The following is a 14058-nucleotide window of genomic DNA, read 5'->3' on the forward strand; positions in this document are numbered from 1 at the left end:
AAACAATAACTCCTCCAAACCGAAAAGGGCCAGAATTAAACAGAAGCTTATTCTCCAACCTTTTGACGATAATGACTCAGATCATGAAATTTAAATCAGAAATGAAGAACAGGACTCACAAATGTTCGCTGCCTCTAATGACTGAGTTAAACACCACACCCCATTCAGTGTCTCCCCGCAAAAGACACCAATGCTGCTCGTCTGGAGCCCACACTTTGCGTAGGAAGACCTGTCTATCCCATCTACTGTCATCTCCTCCAGGCGACACACTTCAGGGTGACAGCCCCAGGGCTGGCAGGAGGAAATCTGCCCATTTTGGGAGAAGGCAATCTGGCAGCTCTTATCATAATACATACTTTTTTGGAGAAACGGACTCTTCTAACATAGTTGACTCCTCATCGCCCTCGAGTCCAAATCTATCTTTACTTTGTTTCTGTAGGTAAAACAAGGCACAAGAGTGGAACTTAGCAGATGGCACATGGATCTTTTAAAAGACTTTTGAAGGGAGCCCATAAACAAAAATGTTGAGGTTTACCAGCATTTCTTTTATTGGATATTTCATATGTGATGGGTGAATAAAATCAAAAATAGCAACAATAAAAAAAGACGACCATCATTTAGTATCTATAATGTCTTCTGTTGCCCAGGCTCAATTTTACATAGTTAAAATCAAGACATATGTTAATATTCGAGATCTTGGTTATTTCACTGGGCTGTATTCTGAAGCTTCAGGAAATCTATATACAACTATGGCATATATCTCCATTAAATTTGGTAAAATAAATATGAAAAATGCAAGCAACATTTTCAGCCCTTTAAATTGGATTCTACAGAGGCTGGAAAGCACAAAACACACACACAGCTAGGAAAGGAAGATGCTGAGGGGTTGGCTAGACCCATTCACCAACTAAACTATATTGTCTTGTTCATTACTTGGCAGTAAATGATAGAAATATGTGCTGCAGCAAAATCAGAAATTCTTGTAGGATTCTAGGTCAAGGATGACATATTTAAGCAATATTAATGCCAAAGATTAAATTAGCAAACGATATATTTCAAATAGGGTTTTTTCAAGGTATCTACGTCATCTAAATTGAGCCCTTTTATAGAGTGGCCTTGCTTTTCAAATTGGATCCATATAAGATACCTTTTTGAGGATGATGTCAATGTAGCCTGCAATCAGCTGGGATATTTGCTCTCCCTCAGTGGTTTGTACTGAGTAGTAGCTTTCCTGATATTCCCCAAAATCCTGGGAAAAAAAAGAACAGTACTGGAAGAAATATAGACATACCAGCAGTTTTAAAGGCTAGGAGCTCCAGTTCTGAACAAGATGGTAGAGATTTACTTTTCCCTGCTCCTCCCCTCTAAATAACACTAAACACCCTAAAATTATTCAGCAAACAATGGTAACAGGGTTCTATAAGCTGGAAAGAAGGCATGTCCATGGTCTAAGTATACCTATTCAAAGACAGAGATTGACAAAGTGGATTTAAAAACATGGCACAGCTACATGCTGTCTATAAGAAATTCACTTCAAACATAATAACATAGGTAGGTTGAAGGTAAAAGGAGGAAAAAATATATCATGCCAACAGTATTCTTAAAAAAGGCTGTTGTCGCTGTATTAACATTAGATAAAGTAGACTTCAGAGCAAAGAAAAATACTAGGTAAAAGAGGGACATTACATAATGATTAAACAATCTATCCACCAAGAAGATATGTGTATGCACTAAACAACAGAACCTCAAAATACACAAAGCAAAAATGATAGAGCTGAAAGAGGAAATAGACAAATCCACATTAGAGTTGGGGAGTTCACTCTCAGCAATTGATACAAGTACTAGATGGAAAAACAACAAGGATATAGAAGAAATGAACACACCATCAACTAACAGGATCTAACTGACATTTATAGGGTACTCCACCAACAGTGGCAGAATACACATTCTTTTCATGCATCCATGGAAGATTTGAATACCAATGATGACCATATCCCGGGATATAAAACATATCTTAAATTTAGAAGAGTTGAAATCCTACAGAATATGTTCCCTGGCCATAATGGAATCAAACTAAAAGTCAGTAACACAAAGAGGCAAAGAAAAATCTTCAAATACTCGGAAATTAAATAAAGGCTAGGAATAGGTTACAATTATTAATATAACTTCATATGTTCATGAAAATATTGATATTCATTCTCTCTTGTGCTGTTAGGTACTGAGATTCATCACTATTTCTAATTTATTTTTTAAATACATTTTTGTTTTTAAAACGTAGTACTTGGACCTAGTTCAAAAAGTCAAACAGTATTACAACATGGGTAGCAAAGCTGTCCCCATCCATTCCCATCCAAAAATTCCATCCTTCCAAAGGCAACCATTCAAACTCTTTTAGAAGTTTCTCTAATATTTCTAAATAACATGTTTATACTGATGTCTTAATTTTTCTATTTTAGGAATTACCCACTGACTTCCTACAATGGAAGATGAGGACTTCGCTCTCTGAGGATGAACACCCCCATTTTTAAGGGTCAGGCAGGTATAGTTGTCACTGACTACAGGAGGAAAGGAGGTATGATTCCTAAAGATTCTTCCAACTTGCATGAGTCCATCAATCAATGATCAAATTAGACAGCCAAGTTACTCCCTCCAAGGCCTCTTCTTGACACCATTTTGGCTGATATCCAATTATGAGATCTTGCCTAGATGCTTGCTGACATTTCTAGTGTTCAGTGGAGATGGAGAGTAGTATACCTCAGGAGATTTGAAGGAACTGGCAAATCTTAACATTTTTCGATTTTTCTTGTTGCTCAACCTGACCCATAAATATCTGTCCTGTCTAATCTTACATGTGAATGTGGCTATATTTAAGGCTACACAGTCATACACTGCTAACAGCATATACTGAGGCTGGAGGAAGGCAGACCTGGAACAAGTACATATTTTCTCTATTTTGTAAGAATTTTACGCCAAGCATTTCACCACCATCACCTCACTTAATCCCAGCAACTCCATGAAGGAGGTATTACTATTCTCATTTTATAGCTGAGGAAATTAAGTCTCAGAGAGGAGAGGTAACTTGAGCAAGGACATAAAGCTGGGAAATGAAGTGGGATTTTCAATACTAATCTCAAAGTCTATGCTATTTCCACTATATACCATACTCTCTTTCTAGGCAGCCAGGGAAAACATTCCTCAGCAAGATAATGTAATTCTCAGGAATTTCTAAAACAACTAGAGATACAGAGGAGCCCTTGGGCTTCCAAGTGCTATAAAGCTTCATTTCAGGATGTCAACAGGAATACAGAACCCTGAGAGCCATTGTGGTCCTAGTTAATGAACTGCGGCAGACGTAGAGCACCAGGAAAGAATCGGTGGCTGAATAAACCTGGGCTTGCTGACATCTCTCACTCGTACACCAGGCCCCCTCTTGGCAGATGGACTTCCACCATCTTCCCCTCTCTATGCTGGCTCCCTAAGGCTTGGGAAACCCAACAGGCTTAGATCTGTCCTTTCTACTGCCCCCACGATACCACCAAGGCCATGCTGGGCCCGTCGTTGCCCTCTACCAGCCCCTACCAGCGTGAAGCTCTTGGGCGAAGCTGCCCAGCGTTTGACCGTGGTGAGGGGCCACTCCTGCAGCACCTCCTTGGTCTTCTCATCCACACGCATCACTGAGTCTTTGGTGATACCCAGCAGGCGAGGCACCAGTTTGTTCTTGCCTTTCATCTTTTCCTGAAAGAAGAGATACCAAGAGTCACTGCTCTTCCTTTGAATTCATCTGATTTTGCCAAGAGGGTGGTAATTTCACAATGTTTTATCTAGAGTTAATTTATGGATACTGTGTTTCAGACAGTCAGGGTCACTGGAAAACCAGGGTTCTAAGGCTAAGTAAAAAGCTCACTAAAAGGGATGGGAAACAATTGGAAAAAGCTGATTCAGAGACATCAGAAGACCACAAAGGTGTTCTTTCTGGGAAGGACATCATTCTAGGAAGACCTGGAGAGAAATGCCTTTCAGAAGGGCAGGTTGCTCCAAAGGCAGAGACAGCATCAGAAAGGAAGGACAGAACTGAGCAGAAGGAAAGAAATGGAGGTGAACGCCTAATGTCATCACAACCAGTAACCAACTCAGTAATAAAAGAAGGTTGATGTGGAATTTAATTATAGCACTTTAGCTATTTAAAATACTAAGATCTGCCAAAGCGGAATCTTCTCATTATGAAGAGACACACAGCACATTTTTTTTCTTAATTTAAAGTATATTTCTACTTAGTTTCTTTCTTTTTGGTATTTTATACAACTACTCATTCTTTAAAAATTTCTTATGATTAGTTTTACTAAGTTTTTTTTTTTAAGAAAAAGTAACCACATCTATTAAAATAATGGATTGCTACCTCCCTCTCATACCAAAACAAATTCAACATGGATTAATAATTTAGGAAGAACACCCAGGTGGACTTTCTAGCAAAAACACCAAAATAAGAAACCATAAAGGAAAGCATTAATAGTTTTAACTACAAAATATACAGACTTTATACATCTAAAAAAAGACAGAGACATAGAAGAAAAAAAAAGCAAATGGGGAATAAATATTTGCAACAAATATGATAGTAAAAGATTTCATATTACTGTATCTGTAAAGAGCACAAATCAACAAAAATAATTGGTGAAGAACATGAACAGAAATTTAGGTAAAATTTTAATTATGCAAAATAGCAGATATTTTTTTCTTTAAAATTCAGAATTGAGGAAGGTATGAAGGAGGACCATTATTGATAGGAGTTTAAAATGGCAAAACATTTATGGAAGGAAGAAAATGTGTCAGTATCTACCCAAAGTCTTAAAAATGTTCATGCCTTTGAAACAGTTCACTTACAGAAACTTATTTAAAAAAAAAAAAAAAGATCATGCTAAAAAAAAGAAAGCTCAGCCAGAGTTTGTCAGAGTAAAAAACTAGAAACAACCCAAATTTTCCAAAACAGAGAATTTGATAAATAAATCGTTGTACAGACAAATAACAAGACTACCCTGCAACTATAAAAAATCATATTATAAGAAAACAATTGGTTTCATGGAAGCAAATTATTCACATTATAAAATAAGAAAACTGTAAAACAGTAAATATAGAATGATCCTATGCGAAATACAATTTTAAGAACAGGCATATATTCATTAGATAAAAAAATGATGTCAATGATCATCTCATGTGATTTGTATTATTTTCTTGTGATTTTCCTTATTTCCAAAATGTCACTTAATGAATATGTATTTGTAGTGTCAGGAAAAAAAAAATCCAAAATGCCAATACCTGTCATATTTGCTGAAGGTTTATAGATATCTTGGGAGGAAACCTAGTGATGTCCACACCACTATTCTCAGAGGAATCCACAGATACACTGCCTCACACACTATGTATCTTCAGGTGGGTGTGTACACAAAGGTGAACCTGCCCAAGGCAGACGGCGGTGAATGGGAGATCCATGATTTGAACATAAATTACAGTAACTCAGACATTTCTCTGACTGACTTAAAAAGCAGACTGTCCAGAGTTTCCTGGCTTCTAGTGGAAATAACCTGAGGAAAGACAAAAATACCCCCCACCCCTCCCCCACGAGCACTTCAAAGCCCTCAGACGTGCTGGCCACGCACACCTCCGGCTTCCTCAGGAGCAGGCGCTAATTCCCTCAGGAATCTCTGGGTGTCTGAGTGAACACCACACTCTAAGGACCTCCAATTCCTTAAAAAACGCTGAGAAGACCCAGGCCACAAAAACAAAACAAAATAAAAAACACCGAGACGAGTCAGATTCTTTTTTAAGAGAGACCATTTCCACAAGGGGTGAAATTAATTCAGGGAGGACAACGCGGCTAATCTAATTTGGCTTCGGAGCTACTTGGAGATGAGGTTGAGAGGTTGTAGGCAGCTAATTTAGTCGCTTAGCATTGGCGCAAGCCCAGCTCCCAGCTGCTGGGACCCAGGAAAGGGACTGGAAATAAAATATGGTTTGCAGCTGTTCACCTCATCCTTTCCCATCTGCACCTCTCCCCAGTGAGGAGCTGTGCGTGAGGAAAGGAGGGAGGGAACACAGCATCAGGATGGATTGCCCTCATTCTTGTCAAGCCCATTCTGGCTTGGGAGAGGAAGCCACAGTGAACAAGCAAATGACTTACGTGGGCAGTCCATCAGAAGGTCACGACCGGGGGAGAGGGATCGAAGGAACTCAAAAAATACTGAAACATAGCAACAGGGATCCCGGACAAGGGATAATATTATTTCAGCTCCAAGTCACAAAATGCAGAGCAGCTGGAGAAAGTTAAACTCGTGACTAGCTCAGAAAGGCTCAGGTGGGTGTGAGTGATGTAGGGTCTTCCATGGTACAGAGTCCTGTCTTAGACCCTCAGTGGCAGGACCCGTGTTTTAGGAGATTCACAAGGTAATAAGGTTTCCTCTTCCATCCCATGCCTGGCATCTCATTCGACCCACATCTCTCCTCTCCAACCTTCAACTACACAGACCAGCATCCATATATCTCCAGTATGAAAAAGCTGGCTAAAGCAAGCTCTAATAAAAACCCATCTTTCTCACACACGAGACACACGAAAAGAGACTCTAGTTGTGATTTTGCCACCCATATAGAAACATCTCTCTAGAGGTGGTCTTCATTAGGTTGGTTTTGTTTTGACAATGTCTATACAAAGCATAACTTAGAGGCAGGAGAATGTATGCATCACACTGAGACACAGGATCTGTTATAAGCCGCCTCCCTCCTCTTTCAACCAGGGCTCAACCTCTTCTAAGGGTTCAGCACCAGCAGCTGGCTGTGATCAAGTCAATGCTTCTGAGGGCTCTTCTCACAGGTGCAGAGGTTGCCTGCTCCTTACACGGTTTGCACCATAAATCTGAGAAGGGCGGGAGGGGCGAGATACAACTGGGCTCAGCTTCCAACATGCTTTAGCTCTAGGTCCTCACCTGAATGCAGCCTAAGACCAAAGAGTCCTCCACACAATCCAGCTGAGCTCACTACAGCTCTACAATGGCTTGAGGCCAAAGCACTGGCTTGCGTGCATTGCGCTGTCATCCCGTACATGTACTTCTTTTAAGGGTGCAGCAGAAAGGGATGCTGGTCAAGAGCAAAACTGGATGGTAAAGGTCCTATGTATTAGTCATCTCTCTCTCCAAAAACTACTGACAATGCATTTTGACTCAGCTCAGGTTTCTAAATTCCCTCTGTGAAGCTTTTACAGTTGGGGGGAGGGGGTGGGGGCAGCCCAATGCCTCAGGTATCGCACCTCAACGCTGTGGCTGTGGCTGTGACTGCAGGGAAACGTCAAAAGAAAAATTATAAGTGAGAACGCACAGGGTTTTCCTGGAATGGAACAAGATCCCTCTCAAGTCAAAGGAGGTGCCTTACCATTGTTTGCAGGATTATATGAGCAGATCATGATGAAATGCAAAAGAAGGCAATGGCAGAGGGTGACTACAGACATTTATCGCTTCCATTTATTGAGATCTTATATGAGACAGTCCTCACATCTATATTGTCTCATTTAAACTTCATAAAAAGTCCATTTTACAGGTGAGCAAACTGAGGTAACCTAAGCTAAGGTCAAACTATTAAGTGGCAAAGCCAGGATCCAAACCCTCATCTTTCTTTTCAAAACATATATTCTTAGCCACTGAGAAAACTGCAATGCAATGCTGTTCCCTGTGTGCTAGCTGGATGGCTAACAGACATTCTATATATCAGGGGTCAGCAAACTATGCCCCAAGGGCTAAATCCAGCCCACCACCTGTTTTTTTATAACCTGAGAGCCAAGAATGATTTTACATTTTTAAATCATTGCAAAACAATCAAAAGAGGAATAATATTTTGTGACATGGAAATTACATGAAATTCAAATTGCAGAGTCTACAAATAAAGCTCTATAAGAATTCAATCAAGCCTACTGGTTTATGAATTGCCTGTGACTGTTTTCATGCTACAAAGGCAAAGCTGAGAATTGAGACAAAGATTGTATGGCCAGCAAACAGTAAGGATGGTGAAGGCAGGTGACTGCATCTCAAACTGGTCACCCTATCTTAGGCAGCAGAGTCCAGTGGTTGGGAACATGGGCTTTGAAATCAGAGAGTCCTGAATTCGAGGTTTGGCTCCTTCAGTTACTAGGCAAATGGCCCCAGCTGAGTCCTTTGAAATGTCTGTGCCTGCATTTTCTCATCTATAAAAAGATAATGCTAGTAGTTCTCCTTCTTGGTTGTTGATAGATTCGAATGAATTATGCCTAGCATATAATAGTTTGCTAGATGCTATAACTCTAGTATAAACATTGAGAAATGGAATCATCATTATCGAGAAGACATTCAGATCCATTAAAAAATTCACTGTTAGTGGTACTGGGAAAACTGGATATCCATATGCAAAAATTAACTCAAAATGGATCAAAAAGCAAAAGCATAAAACTCCTAGAAGAAAACATAGGATCTTTAGGACCCTGGATTAGGCAATGGTTTATTAGACTTTAAACCAAAATCACAGTAATAAAAGAATAAACAAATGGGACTTCATCAAAATCAAAAACTTTTTTGCAAAGGAATTCATCATGAAAGTATGACAGCCTACATAATGGGAGAAAATATTTGGAAAACACATATTCTATAAGGGTTTAATATCCAGAATATATAAAGAAATACTACAACTCAACAACAAAAAGAAAATAACCCATTTAAAATGGGAAAAAGATTATAGACATTTCTCCAAAGATATGCAAATGGATAATAAGCATATGAAAAGATGCTAAGCTTCATTAGCAAATCAAAACCACAATGAGAACCATTTTACATGTACTAGAATGGCCACTATTAAAAAAAAGGAGAAGAAAATAATAAGTGTTGACAAGGATGTAGAGAAATAGGAACTCTTACTCATTGTTGGTTGGAATGTAAAAGGTGCAGCCACTGTGGAAAACAGTTTGGTGAGTTCTCAGAAAGTTAAGTATAAAATTATCATATAAACTAGTAATCCTACTTCTAGTGGGATGTGAATTGAAAGCAGGGCCTTAAGCAGATATTTGCACACTGATGTTCAAAGCAACATTATTCATAACTGCCAAATGAAGGAAGCAACCCTAGTGCCCATCAGTTGATGAATGGGTAAACAAAATGTGGTAGTTACATACAATGGAATATTATTCAGTCAAAATAAGGAATGAAGTTCTGATGCATGTGACAGCATAGAAGAACCTTAAAGACATCATGTTGAATGAAATTAGCCAGACACAAAAGGATAAACATTGTATGACCTCAATGACCTAAAGTAATTAGAAAAAGCAAATTCACAGTCAGAAACTAGAAAACAGTTCACCAGAGGTCAGGATGGGGTTAGGAATAGGGAGTTAATGCTTAATTGAAACAGAGTTTCTGTTTGGAGTGATGGAAAAGTTTTGGTAATGGATGGTGGTGATAATAGCATACAACATTGTGAATTTAATTGACATGACTAAATTATATATTTGAATGTGGTTAAAAGGGGAAATTTTAGGTTGTATATATGTTGCTGAACCAAAAATATTTTTTAAAAAACACAGAATTGTACAACACAATGAACCCTAATGTAAACCATAGACTATATTTAATTGTCTAATTATAATAATATTGTTTCATCAATTGTTAACAAAGGTACCACACTAATACAAGGTGTTAATAATAGGGAAAATGGGAAATGCTCTATAGGAACTCTCTCTGCATGATTTTTCTGTAAACCTACAACTTCTCTAATAAAAAAATAAACGAAAAATAAAACAAAATTCATTGACAGTTTAAAACTCCCACTAAATGTAAGAGTCAAATTCTAAACTGCTTTCCTTAAAAACAAAGTGATAATGTGCTTTCTTCATTGGCAAGGACTCCAGCATTTTCTGCTGTAAAACTGAGAGCTGACTTGGTTGATATAACTAAGCAACATGAACCATATGCTTCTGTTTATTATGACATCTTTATTCCTCCTTGCCCCAAATGAAGCAGCTTGCTCCAATGAGAAGTGGAATCAAGAAAAGCATCTGTATCTCCAAACACTCTAGAATCAAACATTTACTTTCTTCATTTGCAGTTCTCTTTCGCTGTGAGTAAAGAAACCTCCTTAAACCACCCTGTCTCTGCCCTTGCAACTTCAGTTCTTGGAAGAACCTGCGACAAAGCTTCTTACACTCCCATCTGAGGCAAGCAACACAAGAAACTTCATCACATGGTGGAGATTTTTCTTGGGCAAAGGAAAAGGGGAAGGAGGTCCAGGGTCACAGCAAAACAAGTGGAAACCAATGAAACCTCTTAGCTGGATGACTAAAATAAAGTATCCAAGGATGGGAAGGGCAAAGGGGAATGCAGCTAATGAGAGGATTTGTCAGTCAACTTGAGAATACACCCACCAAGAGCCTGCCCCTGCTTGCTCACAGGTTGAACTACAGACGCACCTCTTTCCTTTTGATAGTTCAAATGGAAGACAATTTCCTTAAAACAGATCTGAAGGCCACAAAAAACCCAAAAAACCCATAATAAAGTACACAAATCAGGTATCATATTTACCACATGAATTTAATTTGGTCTTTACTTAGGAGTATTAACACTGGACTCTTGACTTTCATAAGGAAAACTTTCTTGGGTAAAGACCTATCAATTAAAAATGAACTCATTCCTTCAGTCACTTTAAAGAGAGGGCAGTGAGTAGTTGAGAGGCAGCTGCCAGGAGGCCTGCGGGCACCCAAGCTTCACCCACCAGCCTTGTGGCTCATGCACTTCGTGTCTGGAACCACAGCGAGGTCTGCATATGCTAGGACTCTACGTACGACAAATAACGTCACAGCAAACACTTTAACAAAAGATAAACATGTGGCAGAGATTAACACCCTCTTCATCCTACCCAACTCACCTTCACCAGGAAAAAGGACACACCGTATGTCCGGAGGGACCGGGCGAGTTTGACGTACTTCACCTTGGCTTCTATTTCACTCATCTCTCCGCAGTTCTTGTGCTCCTGCAAGGGTGACAGTGGCAGAGGATGAGTTAATGCAGCTCTGCCAGCAGGTGGACGTGGCAAGAGTGGTTACTACACGTGGGGCATCTGGTGCCTACGAAGGACCAGCAAGGTTTGTATGGGAGGCCCCCTCTGTGATAGAGAATCCCACTCCAACCATCAGCACAGAAAGCACTAAAGCAGGACTTCTTCACTAGAGTTTGAGCCTAAATACCCTGTATAATTTGCAACTGAATGCAACAATTCATGCACTTGGGCAGCATGGAGGAACAGGGTCAATAGTTGTAATCAGATTTTCAAAGGCCTCCTCATGCTGAAAACATTCAGAACCCAAACTTTAAATGGTAGGTAGAAAAACATTCTTCTCAAGAGAGGTTATCATTCTAACCTCCATCCAACATACCTTTTTCAAAGAGCAGGATATACAAATGCCTGTACATCACAGTGCTTGGAACAATACTGGGCAAAAAATGTATTTCATATACTTGAAATTTATATTTCAATTGATATTTATATTTCAAGAGCAAAGAAGACTTCATTATTTTAGATTCACTAGAGTGACCATTTCATGACCAAGCTGATGATAGGGCTTTTTCTACTGGTTGTCCAGAATGGACAAGTTTTTGACTTTTAGGAGAAATCTGGATTAAAAAAAAAAAAGACATCCGTTTCTAAATTCCAGCTTCAAGAAACAAATCTCAGGACAAAGAAGCTATTTGAAGCTGCTTCCCCAGTGCATTTTAACAGTATATCAGATTGTTTCAATGCTACTAGATAATGCCTTTTGAAATTAAATGTATGCACATTTTTCTCAGAAGGGCTAAGTAACCTTTAGCAAAAAGGTACGGATTAAAATAATAAATCTGCCCAAAGTAGAACTGTCAGGTTCTTTGCTCTTGAGTCACTAATCATTTATTATATAAGCAGAATACATGCACAGGGTACAAAATTACCATGTGCTAAGGCTCCTCTCACTAATAAATGAGGGTAAGGAATGAGGAGAATAATAAATTTCTGTATACTTCTCATACCTGAAATATTCTCTTTTCAGCTCCTCGCTGCTTGATGTATTCTTTGGGTAGGAATTCTTTTAGACTGAGGAGGAGAAAAAAAATAAAAAGATATGCATTTATCAAGTTCTGAGATGAGAAACAAAGAAAAGAGACTTTTCATAAAACCCACAGTTAAGTCACTAACTCTCCCAATTTCTCATGGTGTAATTAATAACAGACTGCCGTTTCCCAGGATGCACTTAAATAAGGACATGAATAAAACCAGTCGGATAAAAAGGATCAAATATATTTAAAGAAGAATCTTCCAAGATATATTGTAAAGTGAAAAATCAACAGGCTTAATAAGTGTACACAGTATGCTATCCTTTGAAAGGGAGAAAAATATTTTTCATTTTTAAAGACAATATTTACGTTGTTTTTATAGTTTTTAAAACAATGTAAGGATAAACCTAGAACTATTAAAAATAGTTCTCTTTGGGGAGAAGGAAAAATACGGAGAAGGGAACAAGGAAAGAAACTAATATTTCCCTGTATTACAGTTTTGATTTTGGAACCACATGAAATCTCAAAGGGAGAAAAGGCAACCCCTGAAAATCTAAAGCATACTGAAACAAAGGAACATAACAATATATGAAGTTGGCAGCAAATCTACAGGAAGCATAATTGTTTCAATAACTGTGAAAAACACTTTTTTGACTATACATCTCTAATGGATCATATCTCAAAGATAAAATAAATTACAGAGGACTTGTTGGTAAAAACACTGATATCATTAGTTAAAATAGTCTACCTCGTTTTCTCTAAATACACATACTAACACACATACATACCATATAGAATATAAAATTAGAATATTACATTATGTATAATAGAATGTTATATATACTTAGGATAAAGTAAATGAGTAATTAGTTTAGTTGTTAGAAATTAAGATTTGCAGCATAAAACAGGTAAATATAAAGTGAAAAAGTTAAATAAAAATCCTGTAATATTTCATTTGAATTGGAAGTTTTGGCCTGAACACCTGATTCATTTTTCTTTTTCTAGTTGTGTCCACTATGGAGTCTATAAGAAAAAACAATCTGCTGGCAATAAACACTCCCAGTGCCTTGGCCATGTGTTCTTCAAATACCATTTTCCACTAAAAGGAGCTGGAGATCCTTGGAGAAATGGCTGATTCTAGGTCTAGAGCAGGGAATTTATAAAATGTTCTGGGGGCTTCCTGTGCCTTGCATCAAGGAAATTATCAAAAGGAATCTGGCACCAACATCAAGGGATTCCCCACTGGCAAAACATGGGATGATTTTTAAAACTTTATACAAAAGAAGAGAGAACAGTATAATGAATCCATCACCCAGCCTCAACAATTAACAACTCATGATCAATCACGATTCATCCACTCCCCAATGCACATCCCTTCTCCTGGAATACTGTGAAGCAAATCCCAGACACGATATAATTTCATGCAGTGGGACAATTTGAGCATCAAAAAGAATGATGACTGCAATGCATTAAAACACAGATATATAAAACTCCAAAAGACCCTTTTAAAAAAAAAGTTCATTTGGAGGCCCCACCCTGATAAAGCTGGCAAAGTGAGATGTTTCAGGGCTCCATCTCCCTCACAGAAGCTTTAAATAACAGCAAGAACTGGCAGAAAAATCTTTTTCAAACCTCCAGAAAGAGACTGCAGTATCAGAGAAAGCACCAAATCAAGAAAAAGGCTACTTGAAAGTGGTGGCTCTGGCTGGCCCCTCCACCCACCCCTTACCGGCTCAGCATGGAGCCAGCACATGCTCTCAGTGCACATCCCTGGTCCTGGATCCAGAGGGAGCAGAGTAACCCTTGTACACACACAGGGAGTATGTACGCTTGGCCCTGTCTGGTGGTGGCTTGAGGACTCACCAACCCAGACCTTTCCCTGCATGTAGAGGGCAGCTCACTGAGCTCGCCTACAGAATGCTGTGGGAGAGCAGTTATGTTATGCTGCCTGGGAAGGGATTGCTGGCTGTAGGACACA

At 38.8% G+C, this 14058-nt stretch overlaps 1 protein-coding gene across 6 annotated transcripts in view; it reads right to left on the reverse strand.

Moving 5' to 3' along the window:
- Window positions 1-14058, reverse strand: part of TLN2 (talin 2) — a 473758-nt gene that overhangs the window by 158633 nt on the left and 301067 nt on the right. For all 6 annotated transcript variants that reach the window (XM_037833795.1, XM_037833797.1, XM_037833796.1 and 3 more), the window contains 5 exons: window positions 12057-12120; window positions 10921-11025; window positions 3580-3735; window positions 1148-1249; window positions 357-433 (listed from right to left, as the gene is read on the reverse strand). In XM_037833795.1, coding sequence (XP_037689723.1) covers window positions 357-433; window positions 1148-1249; window positions 3580-3735; window positions 10921-11025; window positions 12057-12120 — 504 coding nt within the window. The remainder of the gene's footprint in view (window positions 1-356; window positions 434-1147; window positions 1250-3579; window positions 3736-10920; window positions 11026-12056; window positions 12121-14058) is intronic.

This window comes from Choloepus didactylus, chromosome 4 (genome assembly GCF_015220235.1).
Source record: "Choloepus didactylus isolate mChoDid1 chromosome 4, mChoDid1.pri, whole genome shotgun sequence".
Lineage (NCBI taxonomy): Eukaryota > Metazoa > Chordata > Mammalia > Pilosa > Megalonychidae > Choloepus > Choloepus didactylus.